This window comes from Ascidia mentula, chromosome 5 (genome assembly GCF_947561715.1).
Source record: "Ascidia mentula chromosome 5, kaAscMent1.1, whole genome shotgun sequence".
NCBI lineage: Eukaryota > Metazoa > Chordata > Ascidiacea > Phlebobranchia > Ascidiidae > Ascidia > Ascidia mentula.
Genome location: NC_138570.1, coordinates 2,573,347 through 2,600,223, shown reverse-complemented (window position 1 = coordinate 2,600,223; position 26,877 = coordinate 2,573,347). Strand labels below are relative to the sequence as shown.

At 38.1% G+C, this 26,877-nt stretch overlaps 5 protein-coding genes across 5 annotated transcripts; 2 read left to right on the top strand and 3 right to left on the bottom strand.

Annotated features, from left to right (window-relative positions):
* The first annotated feature begins 460 nt into the window (after positions 1-460).
* On the top strand, positions 461-5,207 carry LOC145901499 (DDB1- and CUL4-associated factor 8-like). Its single transcript, XM_082989195.1, has 13 exons — positions 461-792; positions 861-1,126; positions 1,221-1,307; positions 1,412-1,608; positions 1,750-1,813; positions 1,872-2,083; positions 2,359-2,525; positions 2,976-3,190; positions 3,319-3,436; positions 3,602-3,725; positions 3,882-4,046; positions 4,174-4,280; positions 4,659-5,207. The coding sequence occupies exons 1-13, from the start codon at positions 488-490 to the stop codon at positions 4,795-4,797; spliced, it is 2,166 nt and encodes a 721-aa protein (XP_082845321.1). The 5' UTR covers positions 461-487; the 3' UTR covers positions 4,798-5,207.
* A 20-nt stretch (positions 5,208-5,227) lies between these two features.
* On the bottom strand, positions 5,228-6,265 carry LOC145901500 (N-terminal Xaa-Pro-Lys N-methyltransferase 1-like). Its single transcript, XM_082989196.1, has 3 exons — positions 6,036-6,265; positions 5,633-5,882; positions 5,228-5,487 (listed from the first exon to the last, which is right to left on the bottom strand). The coding sequence occupies exons 1-3, from the start codon at positions 6,207-6,209 to the stop codon at positions 5,228-5,230; spliced, it is 684 nt and encodes a 227-aa protein (XP_082845322.1). The 5' UTR covers positions 6,210-6,265.
* On the bottom strand, positions 6,258-8,691 carry LOC145901497 (uncharacterized). Its single transcript, XM_082989194.1, has one exon. The coding sequence runs from the start codon at positions 8,685-8,687 to the stop codon at positions 6,516-6,518; it is 2,172 nt and encodes a 723-aa protein (XP_082845320.1). The 5' UTR covers positions 8,688-8,691; the 3' UTR covers positions 6,258-6,515.
* A 686-nt stretch (positions 8,692-9,377) lies between these two features.
* LOC145901917 (ubiquitin carboxyl-terminal hydrolase 14-like) lies at positions 9,378-13,219 on the top strand. Its single transcript, XM_082989733.1, has 12 exons — positions 9,378-9,516; positions 9,673-9,848; positions 9,982-10,086; positions 10,234-10,337; positions 10,543-10,762; positions 10,912-11,030; positions 11,133-11,223; positions 11,281-11,376; positions 11,497-11,589; positions 11,792-12,011; positions 12,514-12,621; positions 12,825-13,219. Exons 1-12 carry the CDS (start codon positions 9,501-9,503, stop codon positions 13,034-13,036), a joined length of 1,560 nt encoding a protein of 519 aa, XP_082845859.1. The 5' UTR covers positions 9,378-9,500; the 3' UTR covers positions 13,037-13,219.
* A 117-nt stretch (positions 13,220-13,336) lies between these two features.
* Positions 13,337-26,616, bottom strand: LOC145901831 (WD repeat-containing protein on Y chromosome-like). Its single transcript, XM_082989633.1, has 32 exons — positions 26,490-26,616; positions 26,206-26,285; positions 25,584-25,681; positions 25,201-25,347; positions 25,035-25,103; positions 24,797-24,831; positions 24,568-24,736; positions 24,097-24,199; positions 23,784-23,868; positions 23,603-23,724; positions 23,094-23,167; positions 22,595-22,764; positions 22,236-22,303; positions 21,879-22,024; positions 21,479-21,625; positions 21,000-21,107; positions 20,403-20,624; positions 20,024-20,094; positions 19,733-19,893; positions 19,179-19,303; positions 18,816-18,906; positions 18,601-18,649; positions 18,175-18,301; positions 17,705-17,920; positions 17,002-17,120; positions 16,264-16,442; positions 15,584-15,687; positions 15,149-15,292; positions 14,519-14,686; positions 14,096-14,203; positions 13,596-13,751; positions 13,337-13,390 (listed from the first exon to the last, which is right to left on the bottom strand). Exons 1-32 carry the CDS (start codon positions 26,576-26,578, stop codon positions 13,337-13,339), a joined length of 3,804 nt encoding a protein of 1,267 aa, XP_082845759.1. The 5' UTR covers positions 26,579-26,616.
* Between the last annotated feature and the right edge of the window lie 261 nt (positions 26,617-26,877).

Genomic DNA, 26,877 nt, shown 5'->3' with positions numbered 1-26,877 from the left:
GATTTGTCTCATAGATATGGACAAACTTTTAAATCCCAAACACTATCGTAGTTAAAATAAAGAAGTTGGCACAAGTCCACTCAGTTAGTATTCTGTGGTTGGCATTTCGGTCCAGTCAGTGCTATTTAAATCACGTGGTTTTCACGCTCCAGTAATCGCCATGAAGAGTTAAAAACACAACATTCCGTTTACGTGCAAAGTGCGAACTGCTAAGTTTGCTGCTTGTTCTGTGTAAGCGTACCCAGGAATTTTGCATGGATAGCCAAGCAATGATGTACTACATGCCTTCAATATATAGCTCTTCGTCTAAAGAACACGAAACGTGACAACATTTACATAAGACTGAACAAGTTTCCATAATGAACTGTGTTTTTACGTAACGCACAATTAAGTTTTCGGTATAGGCGACAATCCCAAATCGGTGTGATATAAACTAACTACCACTTATGTTACGAGGCTATTTTAAAGTATATTTAATGTGGCAAACATGGATAATGATGCACCCCTCAAAGAGAGTGAAGAAAATACTTTTGAAAGTTTTCCTGTAAAACAGCATGAACCTAAACTCGAAAATATGGACGACTCTGGATTCGGCACATGCTCCAGTGCCACTACAACAGTGGATGAAAACAGTGAATCAGTTACAATAGATGAAACTCCCCGGAGTGACACTATGAATACTGAAGAAGCAAACTCAAACAATGATTTCTCTTCTGATAAACTAGCTATAGAGTGTTTAAACAAAGTCGATTTACCTTCAGCTTCTAAATCCATTGAAGAAGTAGACAGGAGGTATGTGGTGTTTTGCAAATGAAGATTATTGTTGAATGGAGGGTAATTTTTGTTGTTTTATTATATAGCACGGGAGACAACAATAAAGAAGATCTTTTGACAATTCTTAAAAAAGATTTTTCTGAAAAACAAGAAAGCATGACTGTAGAAAATGGAGACCAACAAATGTCCACTGATGAAAAGCCGACATCTTTGTTCAAAAAACGACAATGCAAAATAAAGTCAAAGCGCAGAAAAGAGGATGGTGAAATGGAGGGGGATTCACCAGACCATGAGAGTGATGGGTCAGAGGCAAAGGATTCATCTCCTACAAACCCAAAGAAAGCAAAAACTGGTGTGTTTTTCTCTGTTATTTTTATTCCCATCAATTTCAGCATATGTTACTCTGTATAAAAAAAATACTTTTATTTTCGTGATTGCAATTTTAGGTGAAGAAACGAATGAGAGTGAAAGTGATGAGTTTGTCGATGCAAGGGATAACCTTGAAGAAAAAGTAAAAAGAAAGTGGTCCGAAGGTATGCAAAACAACTCTTGTTGCAATTGGCCACTTTTCAATAATTCCTATAAACACTGCTTTATTTGATATCTAACGTGGGTGTGTCAGGATATTATTTTTTAGCATCATCAAGCTCTCTGTCATCACCAAGTGACTCTTCTGATGTGGAAAATAATGAAGAAAACAAAGAAGCTAAAGAGGAGGAAGAAAAAATGTGGTTACAGAAGGATATTTCTGACCTTCCAAACCCAAAATGGAGGGCGGTTGCACAACTCCGTCAAAGACAGTATAGTCTGTCTACTCGATACTGGCCATATAAAGTAAGTAATTAGCAGTTTTTGTGGAAAAACATTTGTTGTTTAAGTTGATGTTTTGGCTGTTAAAAGTTCTGCTCATAAAGATAAACATGGCATAGATGTGCAAGTGAACACAATGTTTTTAGTTTATGCTTTTATTTCAAGGTGTGTGGTAGTATAGACATGGTGAAGAGATTTGAACTTCAACATGAATTGGTCAAGCATGAAGGTGATATAATGAATAGTAACAGTGGTGTACCTTACATAACTTTTAAATGAATTTTTAGGCTGTGTAAATGCACTTCACATGAACCAAAGTGGAACTCTGCTGGCCTCCGGCAGTGATGACCTCAATATTATACTGTGGGATTGGTGGAGCAAAAAGGGAGGCAGACCAGTTGTGAATTATGAGTCTGGCCATAGAAGCAATGTTTTTCAAGTTAAGTTCATGCCAGAGAGTGGAGATGCTACAGTTGTAAGCACAGCAAGGGATGGGCAGGTGAGCAATTTAGTTCTACAGGTATGAGATACATTATGGCATCATGACGGTGTTCTTGATAGCAGCAACTTATTGTAACAATAAAAAAGTAACTTTTCTCTGTTACAATGTCAATTTGAAAACTTTTTTGTACTGTTGTATAGATGACCAAGATGCATATAGTTTGTATTATAGGTTTTAAATTACGTTAAATCTTTTAAATATTTAAAAAGATATTTTGTTTGTTAGTTTCATGTTGTATGATCATTCCGAATCATGGAGTGTTTTTTTGTTAGGTAAGAGTTGCCAACATATCCTCCACAGGAACTTGCACTTCCACCAAAAAAATTGCTCAACATCGTGGGTCTGCACACAAGTTGGCGTTGGATGTTGGTTCAAAAGCAACTTTTCTGTCATGTGGGGAAGACGGAGTTGTTTTTGGGATTGACTTACGAATGGATAAGTTAGTTTTTTCCCATTCTTCACCTTTTAAAGCTAAAGCACAAAATATGTTGTGAATTGATAGCAATGTTGAAAAGTTTGATGTAGTAAAAATAACGGATATAATGTTCCTGTTGCTGCCAGGCATATTGTAATTTAATAATCTGTTCTTCTGGCACCTTGTTGAATGAGGAAGCCTTGTGGAATAACAGGCGAAACGTCGGTGAATAAAGTTGCCTTTTTTATATGTGCCAGAAGAACAGATTAATAAAAATAACAGATTTTGAAAACAGTGATATGTGTGATTGAAGATTCAGAAGAAATCCCCACTCTATACCTTGGTTAAAAATCTCCACAGATCAGCATTGTTAATATAATTTTTACAGTTTATGATCATTGTTTATCTACAGCAGTTTATCATTGTGCAGCAACACAATATTGTTTGTATTGAAATACGTTACACAATTTTTAGACCTGCGAGCAAGCTTGTAACAGTAAAAACAGGCAGCAAGAAGGTTCCCCTTTATTCCATCCACACAAATCCATCCCGACCAGCAGAGTTTGCTGTCAGCGGACGAGACACAAAAGCTCATATTTTTGACAGAAGAATGATTGACAATGAAGCCAACCTTCCCACTGTAAAAACATACTGCCCACAACATCTACAAGATGCCCAAAATGTTAAAGGTGAACTTCATTTGTTATAATTTAGTTATACCCAGTACTGATGTTTACACCACTAAGCAGTATTTATCAGGCCCTGCTTTAAATAATAGTAGACTCCGAAACTTATGCATTTTTTGTATTTTTTCCAGCCAATATCACTTGTCTTGTTTACAATTGGGATGGGAGTGAGATACTTTGCAGTTACAATGATGAGGATATCTATCTATTTGACACAAGTCATTCTGAAGGAGCTGACTACATAAAGAGGTAAATCCACATTCATCTAAACCTCAAACTGGGTTTATGTTTGTTGTCAGAAGGAAATTTTGGACTAAGTCACATTTTAGTGTCTGATGGTAATATGGCAGGGCCAGGGTGACTAGTACCATGTTAAGAGAAAAGCTTTACAATGTATATTTATGTGCTTTTTAGGTATAAAGGTCATCGAAACAATGCAACAGTGAAGGGTGTAAATTTTTACGGTCCCCACTCTGAGTTTGTTGTTTCTGGCAGCGATTGCGGAAACATATTTTTCTGGGAAAAACAATCTTCTCGGGCAAGTTTTACTTCGAACTGATGTCTAAATTCTACAGATTTACAACTGCAATCAAGAATTTTATATTAATTAATTACTTCATCATTTAACAACAATTGTATAGAATGTTGTATTGTTTGCTAGACAATGTCTTCATTACAAAAATTGTGTTATCAGATTGTGCACCTGATGGAAGGTGACAAAGGGGGTGTCGTTAATGTTCTGGAGCCGCACCCAGCATTACCAATTCTCGCCACAAGTGGACTTGACCATGAAGTGAAAATATGGTCGCCTTCAGTGCCATCAAACAGCGAAGTCTCTAAAATTACAGAATTAAAAGAAGTAATTTTTGTTTGTACCGTTCTGTTTTGTAGATAAATTACTACGTTTTGATTCTGCTTTGTTCACAGAAAAATTATTTTACCCAGTGGTTGTTTAGTTATTTTTATCCATATGCTGTTGTTAATAGTTGATGTTGTCGAATCGCCGAGATAGAGAGGAAGAAATGAGAAGTATGACTGATATGATCGATGGACAAATGCTCTGGTTTTTAATGAGAACATTAAGGAATCGGACGTAAGCGATAAAACTGCATTCAAATATTAATAATTTCTAAACCCAGAACCCCCATCAACTGGGGGAACACAATGGGACATGGACGACAATTAAAAAAGGAACATATTGTAATCAGGATAGCAATAGAGATTACTAACCTTGTCTATCTTACTCATCTTATTCATGGCTTACATAGAACAAAATAGGCATTACATATTTTTAACTAGACATCTGTGTGTAATAATGTAACAACTTCTGATATAAATCCTGTCGTTTCTTTAACGAGTTGTTGTTTTATCTTTTACTAAGTCTTTGTTCGCCATAAAGCTCGAGATTGTGTTAATACAAACCTCATTTGTATTGACTTTACATTAAGATTGTAAGTATATTTTGCATTAGTAGACGTAGAGCTGCTGAGAGGCGTGAACAAAATGAAGACTCAAGTTCTGACAGTGAACTGAGCGATTCCACAACAACTTCAAGTTCATCTGAAGAACTTGGTGACAATTATAGAGAACCACGATGTATTCAGTCATAATTTTGTATTGGGTTTTTGTATATTTGTAAAAAACAGAGTATTCAACATACAGGTTTGCTGAACACATTGGTATTTTGGGCAACAACTAACCCTAACTTCATAAACTTGTAATACAGAAAACACAAACAATACACTCTTTTATAGTTTTTCAAATTGTGTTGAACAGGTCTCTTGGCTTATGTAGTAAGTTATTGAAACACTTTTGTCCCATCGTGTAATTATTGCAACCATTTTCTTTTTCGCAACATGGCATGCTGCTCCCAAAACATATTCTTCTATCGTTTGTCCTGTTTTTGCCAAACATGTTTGTGTTTTATTGGTGGCACCTTTATGCTTTGCTCCATTGTTTTTCTTATCACTGTTTGACTGTGAATCGCAATTTGCAAAAAAAGTGACAACAACAAACAAAAAAATATTTTATTTATATTTGCTATGAGCCCAAAGCAGTCATTGTGACATTATAAAGCTCTTTGGGCATGTGTGTTTGTTTTTGCTGTCGCAATGTCCTAAGTCCAGATTCATCAAAAATCTTTTGCAGCTGTTGTATGTTTCTTGTCACACTGCTATCAATGGTATCAAGTTCAACGTCTTCAACTGCAACATTGTCTTTAATCACAACAATTCCACTGGAACGTAAACCACGTTTGCATTCTTGTAAGAACTTGACGAAATGCTGGTCTGTCAGGTGACCTGCAGAAATATAAAACATCACAAAAGAGTAATTGCTCCAGCATCCGCAAGGTTTGTTTATGGTTTTGTAAGGGTTGATGGAAACTGAACAATACCTTGCTGTGAACCACATTTGCATTATTGGGCCACAACAAAAATAGCTTACCTGTGACCCACTGAACCCATATAAGATCATAGGATTTTTCTTCCAGCTTCAAATCTTGTAGACCAGAGCAAATGTATTTGCCAACACGTTTGGCATCTGCACCAAGGTAAGTTTTTGCCTGATCAAGAAAAGCTTGGTTTACTTCTGCGAGGTCCACAGTCTCAAACATGGGCAAAAGAAGGTCCTTGGACACACGCCCGATTCCTGCTCCACAGTCCAATGCCCTTTGTGTTTTCATTCTCTGTTTTCCCTGTCAAATGTACTTAGAGTCACATTAACCGACACCTTGCTACAAGATAAACTCTTTTTTTCATGCAGTTTTACACAAATTCCAGTTATACCTAACATTTCATAGGAATAAACCCTGTTTAGTGGTTACTTAGTCGAACACAAAACAACCAACCTGTATAAAGTATTTTAAAAATGACTGTGACCCTTTGACATCGATGTTGGAGACATGGCCATATCCACCAAGCATCCCATTCAATGTGGAAGGGATAGCTTTCCAATATTCTAATGCATTGCCGTAAAAGTCTTCTTCAGATGACACATCTGAACAGCCGCTAATAAGGCTCATTGTCTTCTACTAATGCCTACTTTAACACTAAATGCTCATCAATTTATCAGACAGCACCATCTATATTGTGAAACAAAATTGAGCACAAACTGAAGCATCTCCAAATGAACAAAATAAGAATGTGTGGGCATTTTGAAATTATTGCAGACAAGGCAGTGAGCAAAGCATTGCATTTTGACACAATTAGTTTCTCCAGAGTTTCTAGAAAATTAGGCTACAAAACTACTAAACAGATTAATACCACAACCAATAAACAAATACACTAATACAGTCACAAAATATAGAAACGAAAAGTACAGACAACAGCTAAAGTGTAGAGGATCCTATTTTCCAGCTTTGAGCTTCCCTCATCACTTTAACATCCCATATAAGCAGTACGACCAGAACCAGATTAAGGACCAAACATGCGAACATCAACCATTTGCACAGGCGACTGTTTTCCACTTCTTCGATGCCTTTCATAGTAACTGATGACAAGTTTGATATTACAGATCGTGGGGACGAAGAGTTCATGTCCACATCATTTTGTTGAAGAGTTTGTTTCCGGGGTGTCTGAAACGTAAATTCATCCTCGTTGTCGCTCAACTCAGGTCGATAATTGTCCCCAGTTTGGCTGACACTATCGTGGAATGAAATGTCGAGTTGTGACTTCTGTTCCCAATTTGATGTGTTAGTTTTAAACGGGGACTGTCTAAAAGTACTTGTTGCATTAAAGGCTCTTTTCCTTTGATTCATGCCTCGCCAATCTAGTTTTGCTGGGCTGATGAGAGGTCGACTTCCTCTTTTTGATGAAAGAGGAATTATTTGGCGTGGAGTGCCAGGTTTGTTAAAATTATTCCAATTAGAAGCTGGAAAGGATGCTGAAGATTTTGTGTCTCCTATGGCTTTATGGTTTGGAACCCCACTAACAGTAGTATAGGACTTGTAACGACTAAATGGTATGTTGTCATAAGGCTTTGCAAACTCAGGCTGGTGTGGTGTGCTTGTACCTCCAGCAATGCTGCTTCCCGGTAAGTAGTTTTGTCCTGAATGATGAGAAGTCAACGAAAGAAGACTGGATGATCTGGAAGGTGGAGGAGTATGCAAAGCGGATGTAAATCCACTGTTAGATGTTGGTTGTCTTGCTTGATCTAAACCAGGGTGTTGAGCATCATGTAAGTTTAAACCAAGCAGGCTTCCATTTAGACATTGGTCCATGCTATTGCCAGCACCACCATTTAAGTGTTGTCGTTTCGATACTGGGGATACTTCATCTTCACTTGGCATGCTACAATCTGAATACAGGTCATCATCTTTAGGAACAGAAGATGTAACCAAAGAACTTCTCTGATTTTGGTAACTTCTCACAAACTTCTTGGACTTGCCTGTCATTGTTGCTTTTAAAGCTGCTGGTTTGTAATTATTTTTGCAATGGTACAAGCATATTCCACTTGATACAATTAAAGCAAGCACAGAAGCCAAGTAAAGAAAGGCTAACATTGCAAGGTGTATCAAAGGTTGTTTGAAGGAAGAATTGTCCATTCCATGTATAGCCTGTTTTAAAGTTGTCATCACTGGGGAAGTGACTATTTGAACAGCATTCAATTTTTTTAACCAAGGTATGGCAAATACATGAAAAAGCCATAATAGCGTGCACCACATATTAGACCGCTTTAAAGATGTTTCAAAAACTGTGCCCATGATACTACACACAAATCCACATATGGCAACAGAATGACATACATCCACCACAAAATTACCTGGAAATCTTACTAAGAATGACATAGGATTGAGAGCAGTACTTAAACTAGATACAGCAACACTGCATGCATAAACAATAGAAGACACAAATACCACAGCCCATAAGACAGAGTTCATAGAAGAATAAATATTATTAAACTTCATTGCACCATGATTGTTATTATTGTCAGCAGAATTTTCAGCTTGTTTCATAACCAGTCGTTTTCTTGACAACATACTGCCCCTTATGATGGTATCCTGCATTCTGATGTGTCTGTTGGTGGCATCTTGACATGTTTCACACAAACTATACAGTTTGTCCAACTTCTTTTCATAAGCTTTTGCTTCCTGTTGGAAGTTATCTTCACGTATTGGCTCAAACTGGGACATTTGTTTTACTTTCAGTAGCTGGTTCCGCGTACATTTTGTACAAAGGTGAATAGGCTGATCTGCAAATGTTGTGTCATTTTTTGCCGGCGTTGCAAGGTTTCCTGCAGGAGTATTTAAATGTTCATGATGCATGCCTGGTATGCTACTGTTGTAATCACCCGATGCTGTAAATCCATTGTACTGGTGACAGTGAGGACAATGCCAGGAATTTTGCATGCGATACCTAACAAAACAGTTTGTGTTGCAGAACCAGCAGTTAACCTTGACTTTTCCAAACCATCGTCTCCACAAGTAGAAGAATGTTATCACAAACACAATAACAACACATATATTGGCAACATTAAATGCACTATTCATGTACGAAATCATTTCCAGTTCTGCCATGTAAACAATTGAAGTGGTTAGCCTGTAGGTCAATCATACAGCTATAGGCTATATTGTATAAATTAATAAGCCTACAAGAAAGTTAAATATTTTTGTTGGTTATAAAAATGGTAGATTCAAATTCAATGCCATTAGATTACAAAGATAACCAGATTAAGCACAATTCTTTTTATTCTACTATTTTAACGTCATTACACACGCAAGTAACTCCAAAGACTCAAAACTTTCGCATTTGCTCAAAAAGCAAATTGCTATGCACGCTGTTGGCGCCTTCAAAAGTATCTTTCACGCATGGTTAAATACAAGCGTCATAGCACTAGCACTGCTGCACACATGGCAGTCATGTTTGAACTATGCTCACCGAGTACTATACCTGTAAAACAAATTAAATATACTTACCCCTATTGATGTATTTGCAAAATATTGCTTTGTATGTATTTCACGTTTGTAATAAAATTCGCATAAATATCATTTTTGATAAAATAACAGATGTGCTGTAGGTTTCAACAGAGTATATTGGGTTCATTTTTGGACTCTTGTTGACACAATTTAACCAAGATTAAATACTTTGTTTTTAAACTACGGAATAAACTCAGTTTGTTTTGTAAAAATCTATACATAACATACAGTCACGGTACTTCTGTTGGCTCTTGTTTTTATGTTTCCGTGCACATTGGCGAGCAACTTTTTCATTTTTGAGTTAACGTTGTGAAGTAAGTTGGTATTGATCTGTTTGTGTTTATTTATAAATCTAGTCTTATTAGCAATAGTGCAGTTGTGCACCAATTGGTTATAAATATGCCGTCTTATAAAGGTAAGTGAATAAAACTGTTCATTTCTTTGTTGAATATGCGAATACACTATTGGTAGCGTAGCGGTAGGCAAGGCCTTTACCAGATTGAAAAGTTTGCAACCTGCACCCGCCTGTACTTGTCTCGTGTACTGTACCTACTAACATTTGTTTTTTTAGTCAACATTAAGTGGGGAAAAGAGAAGTATACCGATGTGGATCTTAACTCTGATGAAACGACAGATGTATTTCGACTTCAGCTTTATTCATTAACAAATGTACTCCCTGAGCGACAGAAAATCATGTTGAAGGGTGCTACTATTAAAGATGATTGGCCTGGGACCAAATTAAAAAACGTAAGTGCAAGTGTATTGTGCTAAAAGCCTTACTCAAACTTGTGAAATTACTGCAATAAACCAAAAGGTAGAACAAGTGAAAAATGCTCACCAAGTTCACCAAGAATTTGAAAGCATAGGTGTTTTTGTCCAGGGTGCTACACTGCTTATGATGGGTACAGCAGAGGAGCTTCCTCAGGAACCATTTGAAAAAACTGTGTTTTTGGAGGACATGACAGATGATCAGCTAGTTTCTGCTGTATGTATATCTTTCCATATTTCAGTAAAATGAATTAATGTACATTCAAGCACCACCTGTGATATGACTGTACTTTATATTGGTTTCTTATGCTTGTAAGTGGTGTATTTAGCATTGTTTAAATAACTTAGGTATTTTGATTCTTAGATGGATTTGGTCACTGGGTTGGACAATCTGGGCAATACATGCTACATGAATGCCACTGTCCAGTTCCTAAAGACAGTCCCTGAATTGGACCAGGCTTTGCAGAGGTAAGTCATCATTTAACATATTCTATAGGTTTCTGGCTTTGTTGACAAACATAAACACTCTCCTCATGCCACTCACAGTATATACATGCCATAATGCTCTAAATTTAAATTGATGCAAAGGTAACTTTGGGTTCAGAACATAGGCAATTTTTATACACTTTATCATTTTACCAGCAGTTTAAAACAATGGGCATTTTATTTGCAGATATAATGGCAATGTTGCTGGGTCTGGTCTTATGGGTAGCCTTGGTGGGTCGGGGAGCAGTGGTTTGGATGACAGCATCACTTCTACTTTCCGTGACTTGGTAAAGAATATGAAGTCACACCAACAGTCTTCAATAAAACCATTTATGTTTCTGCAATTACTATACATGCGATTTCCCCACTTTGCCGAAAAGAATGAGCATGGTCACCCTATGCAACAGGTGAGTGTGTTTTGGTAAATAGTAAATATCAACCTGGCATTTACAAAAAAAGATGTTTTTCAAAACATTGCTTTTGAGCTTTGTCATTGCTTTTATTACCATTTGGTCACTTGTGTGAAATATTTATGAGATGTTTATTGACTATTCAGGATGCCAATGAATTTCTGACAGAATTAATGAGAATCTGCCAACAAAAATTAAAAACCGAGGATGAAAGTAAAGCCCAGAATGTGATTGATCAATATTTCCAGGTTGAATACGATGTTAAGTAAGTTCTGTGTTCCACAAACAAATTTTATTGTTTTGTATGTTGCTAAATTGGTTGTAGTGGCTGGTTTTCTTGAATTTGAAGAATTAAATGTTTGTGTAGAATGAAATGTACAGATGAAGAAGCCAAAGATGAACCTGAAACGAGCAGCAGTGAAAAGTCCCTTCAACTTAACTGCTTTATTTCACAGGAGGTACTGAAACACTTAAGTTTTGAATGTCCTGTATAAATATGTCCTGCTTTTTCCAAGGTCAAGTACATGCTGACTGGCATCAAGTCAAAACTGAAAGAGGAAATTACTAAAGCTTCACCTTCGCTCGGTCGCGATGCTGTCTATCAAAAAGTTGTAAGTGTGGATGCATTTCCATTATTATATCAATGCAGCATTATTTATTTGATAGAAATTATTGTTAAAAAGTTGTGGACATGTGTAAGAATGAAACTCCTCAACTTGCTTGCTTTTCAGAGTACAATAAAGCGACTTCCTGGCTACTTGTGCGTCCAAATGGTTCGATTTTACTTCAAAGAAAAGGGGGCAGTGAATGCTAAAATACTAAAGGTGACATTCTGTTGTTGTTGTAATTTCTATCAACCTTTCTAACTGTAATTTGCAGACTTTGCAACTTTTTCAACAATGGTCATTGAAAACAAATGTTTAACCCTCATCAAGTTTAACATGAAAATACACCAGTCATTAATAAAACCCCATATTCTTTTTAGTGTTGCGTAATGTTTATCACAGGAAATTTTGTTTATTCCAGGACGTTAAATTCCCCATGAGTTTTGACGCGTTTGAGCTTTGTTCGCCCGAACTACAGGAACGCCTCCGTCCAGTGCGCGACAAGTTCGAAGCCGAAGAAGAGGCGAAAGCTGAGGCACAAATCGCCGACAAACAGGCCGGGGCAACTGGCAAAAAACTCGCGCAAGTTGTGAAAAAGACGGAACCGCCGAAAGAATACGAACGATTCGACTTTCCTGACGGTAAGCTGGACGTCTTTTTCTTTGGTTTGTAGACCAGTGGTTCTTAACTCTTTTTTATCTCATTTCCTACTTTCAGTTTAAACGGAATCTTTATTTCCAACTAGTACTTAAATTTTTAAAACTAATTTTTATGAAAAAAAAATTGCATTTTCACCGCATTGCGTGACCAAATGCCAATAAGTGTACGACACACAGTGAATACAGAGTATTTATATTTTTCTTGCTACAACTACTTTTGTATATTGCGGTGTCCACTAAATACCCACCTACAAACCTCTTAATTTCCCACCGATTAAGAACCACTGATTTAGACTGAGTTTGAGAAGATCTGCCTTTTATTGGGCAGCAATATAGTTATTGTTAGTTCATCATTTTGCAACAGAATTAAAATGGGTCAGTTCTCAATTTTTTTCATGAACGTTGTTTCTTTGAATAAAATCCAGCAAGTGTGTTTGGAATATATATACAATATTGTTATGTTCGTTTTTTTTGTACTTGATAGACTTGGGATCCAACAACAGTGGTCATTATGAACTACAAGCTGTCATTACTCACAAAGGTCGATCGAGTTCATCTGGACATTACGTGGCATGGATTAAACGTTCTGGAGGTAGTGATTTGCAAACTTAAGAAACAGCGATGTTATATTTTTGCACACGGGGCAAATGTTTCGACGGGATGGGTCTTATCAGTGAAGTTATGGTGTGACTTACAACGATCTTGTCAGCTAACCAGCCATCTAAACATTATTTGTTTTGCTGCTTATTCCATTATTTTTTTAATTAAACTTGACACAAAACCCCTTACGCGCAGATGATTGGTTGAAATGCGACGACGATTACGTAACGCCTGTGACGTCAGAGGAGGTATTAAAACTCTCGGGCGGCGGTGACTGGCATATCGCCTACGTTCTTCTTTATGGACCACGTCGTTTGGGGGTTAAGGAAATTGCGCCGAAATCTGCAGAAACCGGCGAAGCGGCTCCAGTTGCCATGGAAACTGAGGCAGCCAACGGCGACTCGTAAACTGCGCCCTGGAGTATTTGGTTCCGAAACGATTTGGCGTATTCAGACATTGTACGATCTCAGAATATTGAAGATCACTAGGAATATTTTCACTGCTTGTTATTCGTGGTTCCGTTGCTTTTTAAAAGAGCTGCTTAACAAAAGTTCGAGAAAATGGTTCGAAAAATATGAAAACTATGTGTATTGGTGTTTCTGTTTGCTTGTAGTTGCAGGGCAGTTATATTTTCTTGGACATAGTAGCAACCATTGTTTTGTATTTATTGAATTGCATAGGTTCACGTTTCAATGGTGGCACGGACGTTATTGCGTCGGAGAAGTCGCTTTGTCGGATGCTCCTTTAAACGATCTCACAATCTGCTCAAAAAACAAAACAAATTACGAGAAGCCATCATTTTTAAGTTCTTACAACAATTCTGTTTTTACTACTCAGACAATAATGGAGTTTTTCTATTATCAACGCTAAACACGAGGTAAAGCTATGTATATTTTAAGGTCTAGAGTCCGATTTTAGTAGCAATCACAGTATGGCCAATTTCAAAGTGTGGGAACGATGATTTACCCGAACAACTTTGGTGACTTTGTTTGATGCATTGAGAAAAGTTGCCTGGGAGGATTTCTTTTTCCTCGTGGCGGGAAGGGTCAACAACCGCTTTGATCTCGCTCCCTTGATCATTGGAAGGATGTTCCCGCGTTTCAACTCCGCATTGTCGCCCACCTGCGTGATTTATTCGTTGTATTTAAGGCCTGCGGGAAGCGTAGAATTTCCGTACATGAATCCGCAGTTTCCCCGTGGCAGTGGTTCTCGTACTGGGCCGTTTTGGGTTTTGTAGGGCGTCGCTTAACAATTGAAACTCGCTTTTTCACGAAACATGGAGGCAAATACGAACGACAAATAAAACTTAAGCCCTTTACGCAAATATGTTGAGTTGCTATTCGAACGGTGGTTGCAGTTATAGGCCTTGTAGTGAGAATGTGATACTAAACAACTTGTGCAACCAATCCTACAAATCCCATGTAACGTGGAATAAAACACGGTATATTTTTTGTTCCTTGCATCACCTGCATCATCTCCTTCTGCAATCTCCACTTCTCCTTGAGAAGTTCAGGAGGTTGTATTTCTTCAGTTGGCATCAGTTGTGAGAAGGGGATTGCCGAATGGACGTGAAACTGGAATAAGGGAAACATTGTAAATTTCAAAATAATGCTTTTCATTACAGTTTTCTACGCATGGCAAATCTAATCCGATTCCCAATCGGAAAAGGTTGGACTGTGCACCTACACGAATTATGATCAAATTGTCACTAAATCGTGCCATACAAATCATAGCAGGTTATAAGGCGTGCATGGATCAACTTTCGGCATTCGGAGAAACAAACAGACCCAAATATTATGCAAAGTGAGCTATAGAACGGAATGTGCTTCAACTGTTTCACAACTACAAAATAAATATGTGTCCAAGTCCATCTTCCTCAACATACGCACGTTGCTAAGATGCGGTTTGAGGTCGATCTTCGGAAGAACGCGATGTCTCCTCCTGGGCTTGTACGATCCTCCCAGGACATTGCTCCTCCCCATCCTCTTTAAAGTCCTCTCATAATTTCTCTCAATCTCTTCGTCCGTTCGTACTTTGTCGAAGAAGAGAGTGTTTACCTTAACGACCATATTAAGATGAATGATTTGCTCAACTTAGTTTTCGGTACATATCTGCAAGATACAGAAGCAAATTACCCATAATGATTAAAAAAATACAGGCAATGGACACTGCTGGTGAACGAGTGCAGTGGGCTACCGTAAAGAAAGGACGTTTTTGCCTGGATATCCGACAAGACCGTACTCAATTTAGTTGCCCTAATAATACTTAGGTCGAAACAGTGTGCACTCTCTTCAGTATGTTGTAAGATACATTTGTGTGAAGTGTGAACCGCAAGTCACAATTCTGATGCAAGTGTACAAATCTTAAAGCTAAGTTGACTTCGTATCGTCCTAAAACAACTAGTACCGTTGTGGTATCTTTTACGCACAATGTCTTGAAAACGTGCATTAATTTTTCAACGAAAAGCTTTAGAACCTGCATCAGGCATATTTACGAACAACTAAGGCAACACTGATTACTTCGGACAAGACAGGTTTTTTTGCTTCGGCAAGAGATGGTCGGTGAGTGGATGCATCGGCGTTGGGTCGAGTGAATCCCCGAAACCCTACAAAGTTGAGGACGTTCTTGGCCAACCTCCATGCGCTGTAACCCGCATTAAAAACCTGCACAATGTATACAAAATGCTTAATTTAATACATAATTTAATATGTACGTTACTGACGCTGCCAGGCATGTTTTATTGCTGAATCTCCTGGAAAACTATGTATGTTAATATGCGTGAACTTGTAAATATATGACGGTTGTGAAAAGAAGAACTTATCAATCAATATAATTCATGCTCGTTATGGAAAAACTCCATTATTTGTTTGTAGTTAATCTAATTTCATCACGAGTTATTTACAAACGTATCTTTGCTGCTGGCCATAAACAATTTGATTTACGATACTCAGCACCTTCAAAGTATTTGCTGAAGCAACTCGTTTTATATCGGCTGGCATTCTGCTACCACCTGCAGTGTTAGCCGAGACATTCCACTGGTGCTTCTGACCAAACGTACCTGAGATAAAAGATTCCTTACCATTCATTGTATTTACTATCAACATTATTGTATCATATATTTGTAAATGATAAATTTAGCAATCAATCCAGTGATTGAACTCAATAATGAACACCCATGCTTGATCACAAGGCAAAAATTATACAGTATTATGTTTCTGCTTTCAGGGTCTTGATCTTGGCAGGCGCTGTTTATTTATGCGTGTCTTTTTTGTTAGGAATTCGTTGCGTTGTAGAAAATAACCAAACAAAACAGCAACAATTTAAAGATATAATTGAAAATAATCTTGTGGCATATATCTGTGGACAATGTTTAGTACTATATTTACAAAAAAGCTGAGTAATAAAAACGATATTGTTGCACTGCGTATGTCACGAGGTTCACTATTACCAATGTATCATCCTTTACAAAGGTAAGTGCAAAATTTAAAAAAAAATGCTAATTTATTCATGCATAATATTTTTTAATTTTAGGACAATGAAATCATAAAGCAAACGGAGTTGGGGCATGTGGACATTGAACAATGATCTATTCTTTAAAATGTCGCCAAAACCTACCAGATCAGCTAAGACTCACCGATAAAAGAACCGGTCACTGTCCAGAGCCTGACCGTTCCGTCAGAACAGGCGGTGAGAAACCACTTCTTCTCGTCGATGTAATTTACGTCGTTGATCGAATCCACGTGAGCGCGGAAGTAAATATGCAGATTCGGGGGAACGATGTTCAGTTTCGACATCCTTCGTGCTGACAGCATCCTGTTCGATAAATCCTGTTTATCGATTGTGCTGAATTTGTCAAGATTTTGAAACTTTGATTAAACCAAAAGGTTTCGATACTTCGCTAACGCATTGCTTCTGAAACTTTCTTACCATCGTAATTCGTATAAACAAAAATTACCACTGTTTTTCTATTAAATGCTTCTGCAGCGTCATTCGTTTCGAATTGTGGTCGTGTGATGTAAACTGTCTTTGATGTATGAGTAACTGTTTTGGGGGATTGAGAATGTGCCCGCAATTGCATTACAAAGCTGCATGTGGGACAACGTCGCAGCTGGAAGCTGTTTTGACCCAGCCTGGGTTTGTAATTAAGCACATTTGGCAGCGATTTTAGCCACGCATTATCCCAACTATAGTTCAGCTATGGTACACTTCCTTTAACCATAAAATGAGGCATTTCTGTACCGTGATGTACAAGTCTTTGCAATAAAGAATTGTAAGCTCAGTCATTGTCTATTTTCATGAAATACCCTTGCCGTCGCCTTTCAAAGCAAACAATTCTCACTTAAATCACCGAGACAAACTAAGAATAACTTACTTGGTGCTTTCTTCGTCCAAGAGTTCTGAGTTGAGTCTGATCTGCAGAAGATCACTGGCGGCTCCTCGTCTTCGTCTTTGAATTGGACGATCGCAACAGTAAGTCTCAATGTCCCAGATCTAAAAATATATTACCTATGATCTTCAAACCAGCAAAGTATCATTAAAAAAGTGAACTGCAGACATTTGAGCACACTATTATACGACCTCAGGGCCATTAGTGCAGCTGGTGACTGACGAAGGTTTTGTCTCCCACTTAGCCAGGTAGAGCCCATTCCACTTTGTGGTTACTTTGCATGTACCATAATAACGCATTTACTACTTGATTATTCGTGAAAGGTCCCAACTCTTGCGGAAAACTGCATTGAAGGGGATTTTTTTTCTAACCTAGTGAGGCCTCCACTTTTGGTTACTTTGCATTTATTAATATAACAGATCTAATAGAAATCTTAAAACATGTATGGGAATGTCCCGACAGTCTTATGGCAACAAAGACGTTTTTAATTTTTAACCAGGTATCTGATTTTATGACAAGTTATATAAGAGCAAGCCTAAGCCCTTTGTCTTTCTGTTGTTTTTGATATATTTCGACTATAATTCGGCATCATCAGTATCAATTACAGGCGAAATATACATAGTTATAATCGATCTATTGTTTTAATATTATAGTTCAGGTGGGGATTTTCAAACCCGGTTAAGCCTACCTTGATGTAACCCAAAGAATCCCCGGTTATAAGAATCTTGTTTTCTTGATCCGTTGCCATGGCAAGCACCGACTCTCCGTCCCGGTGAGCTGCCACAAACTGACCCAGCAACCCACCCTGGGGATGCACCGACCAGGCGTGAACCCAACCTAATGCACCCGAAGACAGAAGGGTGGCGGTGTGGGGCTTGTGGGGGCGATTTTGGAGGAAAAGCAACTGCACAAAAAAAATGTTTACGGATCAGTTTCGTTACGTAACTGTTGACTTAATTTGTGAAAAATAGTTTACGAATTGTTGAGATTCGAGTGGCACGATTTTTGAACTTAAATAATCCGTTTTCCGTTAAATTTTTATTGTATGTTTATTATTTTACATAAGCTTTCCATTGGCAGTTTTTTTTGTGGAATCTTTTTTTTTTAACGTACAAGTTTTGAAAATAAAATACATCGGTTGAACATCCGCTTGCAAACCTTGTCAACAGAAACGTCAGCTTCCCAGTAATCTCGCGTATCTTCTCCAATAAGAACACCCAACTGATGACGCGTGTGTTCTTCTTTGGTAAAATTGGAAGCTTTAAAACCAGCTGAAGGTTCTGGGCTGTTTCCGGAACATGATTCGAAATCAATAAAAACAGTCTAATGTTTGTTAAAATTATCAATGTTTTTTGTTAAATAGTAAAGTATTTTGATAAAACTGGCAATCATAAAATTTATTTTGTTTTCCAGCATCCTGTAGTTCGCTGCACATACTTTCTTATCGGGGTGGTTACTCGCTTTTGTTTGTACGAAAGGCATTCGCGTGTTGTGGTGGATGATATATTCTCCTTATATTGTATACCATTTAACAACTTATATGTCGGAACATCGTTGAATAATTAAGTTAAGCTTTGGTGGTACCTGGGTGTTTCTTTACTCGTGTCATCTCCTGTGTCTCGCAATGTTTCGTCTGTAAAGAAAATTTTGGGTAAAATCTATTTAAACTTGTGCGTAATCACAATTTCGTTTTGCAACTTTTTTCGTATTGATGAGGCGCTGCAATGTTAAAGCATATAATGTACAACACCCAAGCTTTCCGGCGGATCCGTTTTGGTTGCTTATCATAGAAATCTTACCAAGCGGCGCCGCGGATTCTTTCCCGTCGACACGTGATTTCATGTCTGGATTGGGAGCAACATCACGTGGTGCCTGAACGATTGTTCCATTCTGAGAATATCAGAGCACATCTACTGAAGTCTCATACAACCAAACACATTGTTATTATAAATATATATATATGTATGATGTTAATTAGAGTGGCATCGCAGTTTAGATTGGTGATTATATATTAAGCATTTACTATTGTCTCTCCAAATCAAACAAATTTATCTCAGGAGTGGTTTTCCGTTTACAGTAAATAGTACAAGTTTTTCGAGCGTTTCAATACAGTGTGCAAAAGCTTTTACGAAACGTCATAACCGCTGATAAAAGACATTTACCACATTGGCCAACATAGGGCGTGCTAGGGAGACGTCGGCTTGGGTCTGACGTCGGTTTTTCTTGAATCCGTCACTGCTGAGTGGAGAATAACTCTCCATTTTGTTGAGTCTGCATAGGATATGTCCTGCGAGGAAAATATAACAGCCTCCTATTTAAACCAGAAACGAACAACGCAGGGCAAGCGTGCCAAATTTGCCACCATATGGTTGAAAAACAAAGCGCGCATTTTTCCTGGATCATCCCAATGGATCTCAATAGTTGCGTCAAATCATTGCTCCGCGAAATATAGAAGGAGTTTTTTCAATACAAACACTGACTTGAACATTATACGGTGTCGCACGTCACTATCAGATAGCATATATAAAATGTTGTGGCACGCATTTTCATTTGAGTTATGTAACCCTTTTCTAAACGTTAACATGCAATAATGAATAACGCAACCTTTACTTCATGAGATGAACTTAGTTAATAAAATACGTAGTAGCCAAGGTGCAGCATTATCCCACAACTTACAAAAAAAAACACTACCAATAAAAGGCTTTCAAAGTTTCACCTGAGTCGAGCGACCAGATAAAGATGTCGCCGTCGTAGGATGACGACGCAACAATCGCGACTCCGTTGCTATGGACGAAGGTTGCTAGGCACAAGATGTCGTCCTTGTGTGCTTCTTCCCAGTCGCGTGAGTCGTCCAGGTCGTCTTGGTTACGGGAATCTCTGAGGAGTAAAATGTACAGGGTCACCCAAACTACAAAATGTTTGCTAAGAAAGCCAAGAATCGAGTGAATTGATGTCTGGTCGTTTCAAACTGTTCCGTAGTTACGCAATAGCAAATATTTAAACTCACATGAACACGGAGAGCTTTTTGTTCCAACCTCCAGAAATGATCATTTGCTTGAGACAAACTATTCCAGTAACCTGCAAACAATTCAATCATTGATGAAGCCTCGTTACATAGAATGCAAAACGTCGGTAAAAATCAACATTTGTGCCAGAAAATCAGTTCCTAAAGAAATTGAAAGCCTCATTTTTACCTGCAATCTACAATTCCATTTTTTACTACGACTTTCATATTTTCCTGGCACAATAAAACGTTGCTAGTTTCCTGCCCTTGGGTTTGCCCAATTTCACAAAAGTGAACAAAGTGACATGCGCAAATAATCTGCTATACCCCGTTGCTTTTGCGCCCATATTCTCATAACCTCCTTCTGATCGTTATTTCTTACCTCGTGGTTGTTGCCTTCGCAAAGCGTCCGCAGACAGGCTCCGTTGTTGAAGTTCCAAATTTTTACGGCGCCGTTACGCGACCCGGTTATGAGCCTTCTACCGGTCGGGTCAAAGCACATGCAAGTAAGTTCGACGCCCTTGATCGTGTGGAATTGAATGGCTTTGGTTCCGGTGTTTAAGTCCCACACCGATAACACGGAGTCATGACCACCCGTAACCACCTACATGATCAGCGTATATTTTACATGAATCAGAACATTACTACTATCATGCAACGCCGGTTACAATAAAATCTACGTAACTTTTGTGCCAAAAGGTAGTTCTTTTTAATTTACAATGCCTGGTAAAAGTACATCACTATTATCGGCTATTAGAACACAAATAATCTAAACTTTCGATACTTAAGTGAAACATTTCTATCTCGTTCACTCAGGTGTAACTCTGGAATGCCACGAAAAATAGCGATTTTCAGCTGACTGCGATACAAAATGCATCCTGATTTTAGACAGGAGCAGTGATTTTACCATGATCTAACCTGTTTTTTTTAAAAAAAAATTATTTTGATTTTACCACAACGGGATTTGAACCCCAGATACCTGGTTGAAGAGTTTGTTGTAGAGCACGGTGCTCACAGCGCCCTCGTGCGACTTGATGTTCATCTGATCGACCTTCTGATTATCGTCAAAACCTTCCAATAGACCGAGCTGCCACGCAACACAGGTGGTTTAGTTAGCGGATCAGATACATATGACAAATAATAATGATTTTATTGCGTCAGTACTGTTTTTTCGCGCATTGCTTCTGTACTCATTATATGATGCTGACGAAGAATTTCAGCTGTATTTATTTCCATGCAAACCAAGTCTATACATTGCTAAACAACTAGCTCGAATATCTCCAATATTGGCAGAATTTTGTCTAAAACGGTTAGTTTGTATTTAATTCCATCAGTTTCCATCACAGTTATCGCGTGGTTTTGAGATTAGGCACCAGTGTAGATTTGCCCAAATACCCAAATGTTTAGAGTTAGGTTCAATGTATAATACATTAAACAGATGTATCACTAATCGCATACCTGCACGGAGCCCAACAACAACGCCTTGAAACGTTTGTGGTAATGCACAGCGTTTATCGGATGACTGGGAGGTCCCATTCTTGCGATGGCACGGGGCCCTATTATTTGGGTTGTAGTGTGATCCCGTAACTCTATTATCCGGATTGACTGCAGATGAAAAATTAAGGCTTGTTTGCCAAGATTGCATTACAATGTATTGTGGTCCTGGAGTAAATACAAATATTTGATGTATAAGCATGCGGTGAGCACTGACAAAGCAAAATTTAAAACACTGCCTGAAACAGCGTAAAAAATCCCAAACATTCGAAACGGTTCAAGTTTTGTAAAATATTGAATTATTTTGCCTAAAATAAGGCTACTCTGTAAGTTAATCGTGTGACAGTAAAAACGTTGTAATTACACGGTCTCTGCCGAACGTGATGATCTGCCCACTCCTTGCAATAATGATCACGTGTTGGACCGGGGACATGTGACCTTTGATTAGGGAAGCTGGTTTTGAGCTGTAAGGGTTCCAAGTTCGAACCACGCCGTCAAAACTGCCGGTAACTGTCGCAAAAACACAATGTGTAAAAGTTTACTACCAAACCAAAGTAAGCGTTCCAAGACAGTTGATTTACGGCCGACTTTTAGTTGGTTTTAAACGCGGCATATGTCGCAATAATGTTCAGCCTTGTTTTTATTACAAACAGTCAGCTAAATTTTACATTTGTTTCGCAAAGAGAACAGCTTTGTTGATATTTTAGACTGACAAACCAACCTATAATGTTCCATTCTTTGGAGTAGTCGAGTGCGATGATGCCCTTCCTTACTTTGTAGTAACAACCCCTTTTATACATGTAGTTTGTTTAGATTTTCGAAATCTGATTTTTCATGACAAGAAAATCAAGAAAATTTTAAATTCGGGAAATCCGGTTCATTCTCAAGTAATAATTTAACGAGAACATTGCGAATTGAAATATAAAAACAAAGTTTTACAGATAAAGATATTAATCTGATATGAACAAGTTTGGGTAACAAACCCAAGGGGCTTTTAAACTTAAAGTCTATTGGGGATCACTACTTGCTCTGACATACTTGATTATATTGAACATGTTTTGTAAATTGTGTCTCATTTACCTGTTTGATCGTAGTTTGGTGAATCCAGGCCACTTCGCCTTATACGTGATATTGGTAAGATCTCCTAAATACATGGAGTCGTCGTCAGTTGCGCTGCAGGAAATGAAACACTCGAGGCCCTGGGCGAGCTGAAAGTAGCGAGCGGAGTTCACCCAATTTGTGTGAAGATCCTTGATCAGAAGCAGATATAAGACTTATAGGCTAGCTCTTGCAAATAGTTTCCAGTAACGGTTTTTACAAACTTAGATCAAGAAGTCCAACTATGTGAATCAGTGCGAAAAAAGTTTTTTAATTACAACACACAACATCTGAGGACAAAATAACACGTAAGGTTGATTATTTTTTGTAAACTTTTTGACACAATATGGTAAAATACTTATACATACTAAAATATATATAAAAATACTAAACAACTTTTTTTGACACAATGTGGTAAAATAGAAGTTTCAAAACTCATAAAATGAAGCAAGTAATATAAGTACTGGTGCTATAGTGTTACCTGGTACATGAGACAGTAAACCCCGGCCACTCTTTGTTTCATGATACTTATGAGAGGAACTTTTCTTACAACTCCTGCGGAATGCAGATGAGCACAATGTAACAAAGAATCAGATTAAACTTTGAATGTGAAGAAAAACATATGAAATCCTAGGAGTATTAACTCCGTCCCAAAAGATAAAGTGAAAAAGGTAAACTTAAGGCTTAAATGCCCAAATGTCCATTAATATGTTTTAAGATTTTATCTTTTGGGGATTACGGCACCCCTGGCGAATTTCTAAACACTTTGCAGAACGCAATGGCGGTAAACCAACAAGCGACCACCAAAAATACTGCAACCAGCCTTTCTATTCGATTGTAGATGGGGGGGGGGGGGGGGGGTAATATCGTATTAAAAATTTGGGCCGTTGATACAGTGTTACATTACCTACAAACGATATACCAGGGTTAATGGGAACCACAGGCTTAAATGTTCAAATGTCCATATGTTTTAATTTTGGCACAGCCAACCTTTCTGCGGATACAAGTCGAAAAGACCTTTCCTGAGGGCGTGAAAGAAACGAAACACAATCACGCAACCGTTAGAGTCGCCAGCCACCATCGTGCAGTGGTTCAAATTCTCGTGGTCGAACCTTAACAAAACTCATGACGAGGTTGTGTTTTAAGGCAGAACCAAGGTGAGCATCCCTACCAGAAATCAAGGCACAGGATCGCGTCACGAAACCCCGTGATTTGAAATTGTCGTTCGAACTTGTTTGCTGCTACGTCATAAAAGCCTGTAACAGTTTAAAGATTCTGAACAATTCATTGATCACCAAAACATCAATAAAACGTGTTTTGTCTGCCATGGAAATTTTGTCTAGCCACAAAAATTTAAGAAAATTATTTTTATCTAATAGCCTATACTTTTTCAGGTAACAAATTCTAATATGCAGCAAGTATGATCTTTATGATCATTGGTAAAACACATAGCTTGTGTTTATGTTAATCCAAACCCGACTTACTAATTTCTCGTTCGGATGAGCTGACGGCAACCATGTTGACATTGGGACATGGAACCATGTCGGTAAGCCACAATGTAAGACAGGAATCTGAGACAGGTGATATCTGCAAATATCTCGGCATACGCACCGTAAAGACGAAAAAAAACAAATGGTTGCTTGCAGTGCACAGGATCAGAGTGTAATTATAATTGTTCATTAACAAACCTAAAATTTTGGGTTGCTTTGGTAGCACAAACGTATGTCATATTTAAAGTTGGTAGTATTATACGCGAACCAAATTCGCAATTGAAATTAAAGTAAAAAAAAATAGGCCACATATTTGGGCAATTTTGAAACGCATAGTTTAAAAATATAAGCATGGTTTCAGATAATGCATAGTTTTCTGAAATTTCAACTTGGACTTTTTTACTTTCATCAAATCAAAGCCCGAAAACCACGAGTAGTCGATAAAAACCTCTCTGGATTTCCCACCGTGATGCTTTTTTGTAGTTCATAATCGATACCATAGAAACCAAGTTGTCCCTCCTTGCTCAGAACCAAATATTTGCCGCCCGGATTGTCACGGTCCGATGCCTTGTTGGCATGACGATTCGACAGGTTTTGGAAGAAGGTGATGGAAACGATGAAATCGCGGTTATTGCTGGATATTCAAAGTGATTATTTGGTTAAGTGAAAACTGCATTTGTGAAAAAGTACTTACGACGCAAGCTCGCGCAAAGGATTTGGAAAAGGTACCTGAAAAAAATAAAAAAACAAACGTAATCATATAATGGCCTCAAAAATCGGGCAACGTTTTTGTAAAATTAATATACAGGGTCAATAAAAAGCAGTGAGCTTGATTTTTATCTGGACCAATGGTAACCACATATGAACTAAATATAAGTAAGATAGCTAAGGTACCCATGCGAACCCCCCGAGCGCTGTAACTGGTGACAAACCTCTTTTATAAGACTGGTCATTGTGTCCTTTTCTTGATATTCCAGGAGCATGTACGACAGGTATTCGTCCTAAAGGCCGTGAATGTTAGAAGAGTAGATGGTTTGGGGACGCTCAAAACAAGCTAACCATTCATTTTTTAGATTATTTTAATGACGTAATTCATACCCAATCAACAGTTCCGTCACAGTTCGTGTCAACTTTCATGAACAGAATTTCAAGTTCTTTGTCGTCAATCTCAGAACCCATCGTTTTCTTCATCGCTTCTCGGAATTCGTCGATATCCAGACCACCGCCGTCATCGGCATCTGCTTCCTACTTTTAACATTTTGCCGAGTGATTTAAGAACATTATTTCAAAACTTACATTCCGAACTGAAAGTTCGTCAAATACCTTTTGTATTAACTGTGCATTTTACAATGGAAGGGTGACGTTATTGGAAATACGGTCCAACAAACATTTCAAAAGTATCATGACAAGCAGGAGAAAGTGTGTAAAGTGGTGGTTTATCACATACACGCAAAACACGTTGACGAGTCATTGCATTTAACCTGAAAAATTGTCTCCAGCTTTTTGAGATGTTCGAAATTCATTTGATCTTCGAGCTTGCTGGCAGTCGAAGCTTTCGGCTTCTGTTTAATTTTAGGCGCTGCAAAACATGTTGCACACGAAAGAGTTATGGTGTATTTACAGGACTTGATGTGACACCGAAGCAAAGAACCGCTGAAAACGTATGCGATTTACTTTCAATGATGCTTCATTGTATGTTTATCACGAAGAGCTTTGTTTTTTATCAAGAGAATGGCATACAAGTAGTTGGTGGTCTACATACGATGCGTCCTGAAACAGTTAAAAAAATGCCCAAACTATGAAAACCCAATCACAAGTAAGGGAACATCTTTAAAATAAGGATGGTATGACAACCCTGAGTATAAAATAAAAGTATTCGCTTGCATGATTCTATAAAACTAGAACCAGTTCAGTTACAGACTACGTTGTGCAAACTGTGGGAGCTTTATACTTAAATTCAATTACATTATGCTTTACAGCTAACACTTGAAGACCGTTTCCAAAGCTGTGTTTCCGGTGTGTTTAAGTAAAAGGTAAGTACCATGCCTTGACATGATTTTAAATTTATCCAAAAAGAATTTTTCTTCGCTGCGCAACATTTACCTTTGACAAAAGTTGCAGCGGTCGTTTTAACGTCTTTTCCGTCACCGCTTTCTTGGTTTTCGTCCGCATTTCCATCCTCTCTGTGCATTACGGTAATAACACTTCAACCACCATGTGATAACCCAGAAAAAAAACTACGTGGCCGGTCCAGGACCGGCGCCTACCTATTCCCAAAATTTCTAAGAGGGGCAACGAAACTGTCTATAAGCGTGCCAAAAAGTTCCATTAGTTAACCTATAAGCACGCCAACTGTTGAGGAAAACATTGTTCATAAACCGCCTTACTCAATATCTTCGTTGAAATTGGCAAGCTCGTCGTAAGAAGAGTCCGATACCTCGTGCGAGCTGAGAGAGCGCCGATTTTCCACGTCCATCGTGCATAAAAATTATATCAAACTTACTGCTGTTAGAGGCTGAAGTCCACATGGAAGAGGCCTAAAAACTGCAGCGTGTAAAACGTACGGCATAATGCCTATTGTTACGTAATTAACGTCATAATAGCTGTTGTATGCGATGTATGTGTAGTACGAAGTGTTTTGCAATGGTGTTTATGTATGTGGTTGGCTGGGTGTTAAGTTAAGTTAATGTATTAAAAAGGCGTCGTAGTTTTAATATTGTTAAAACGACATAGCTTATCCTTCGCAGTTAACCACGAACAATAGATTTTCAAAGC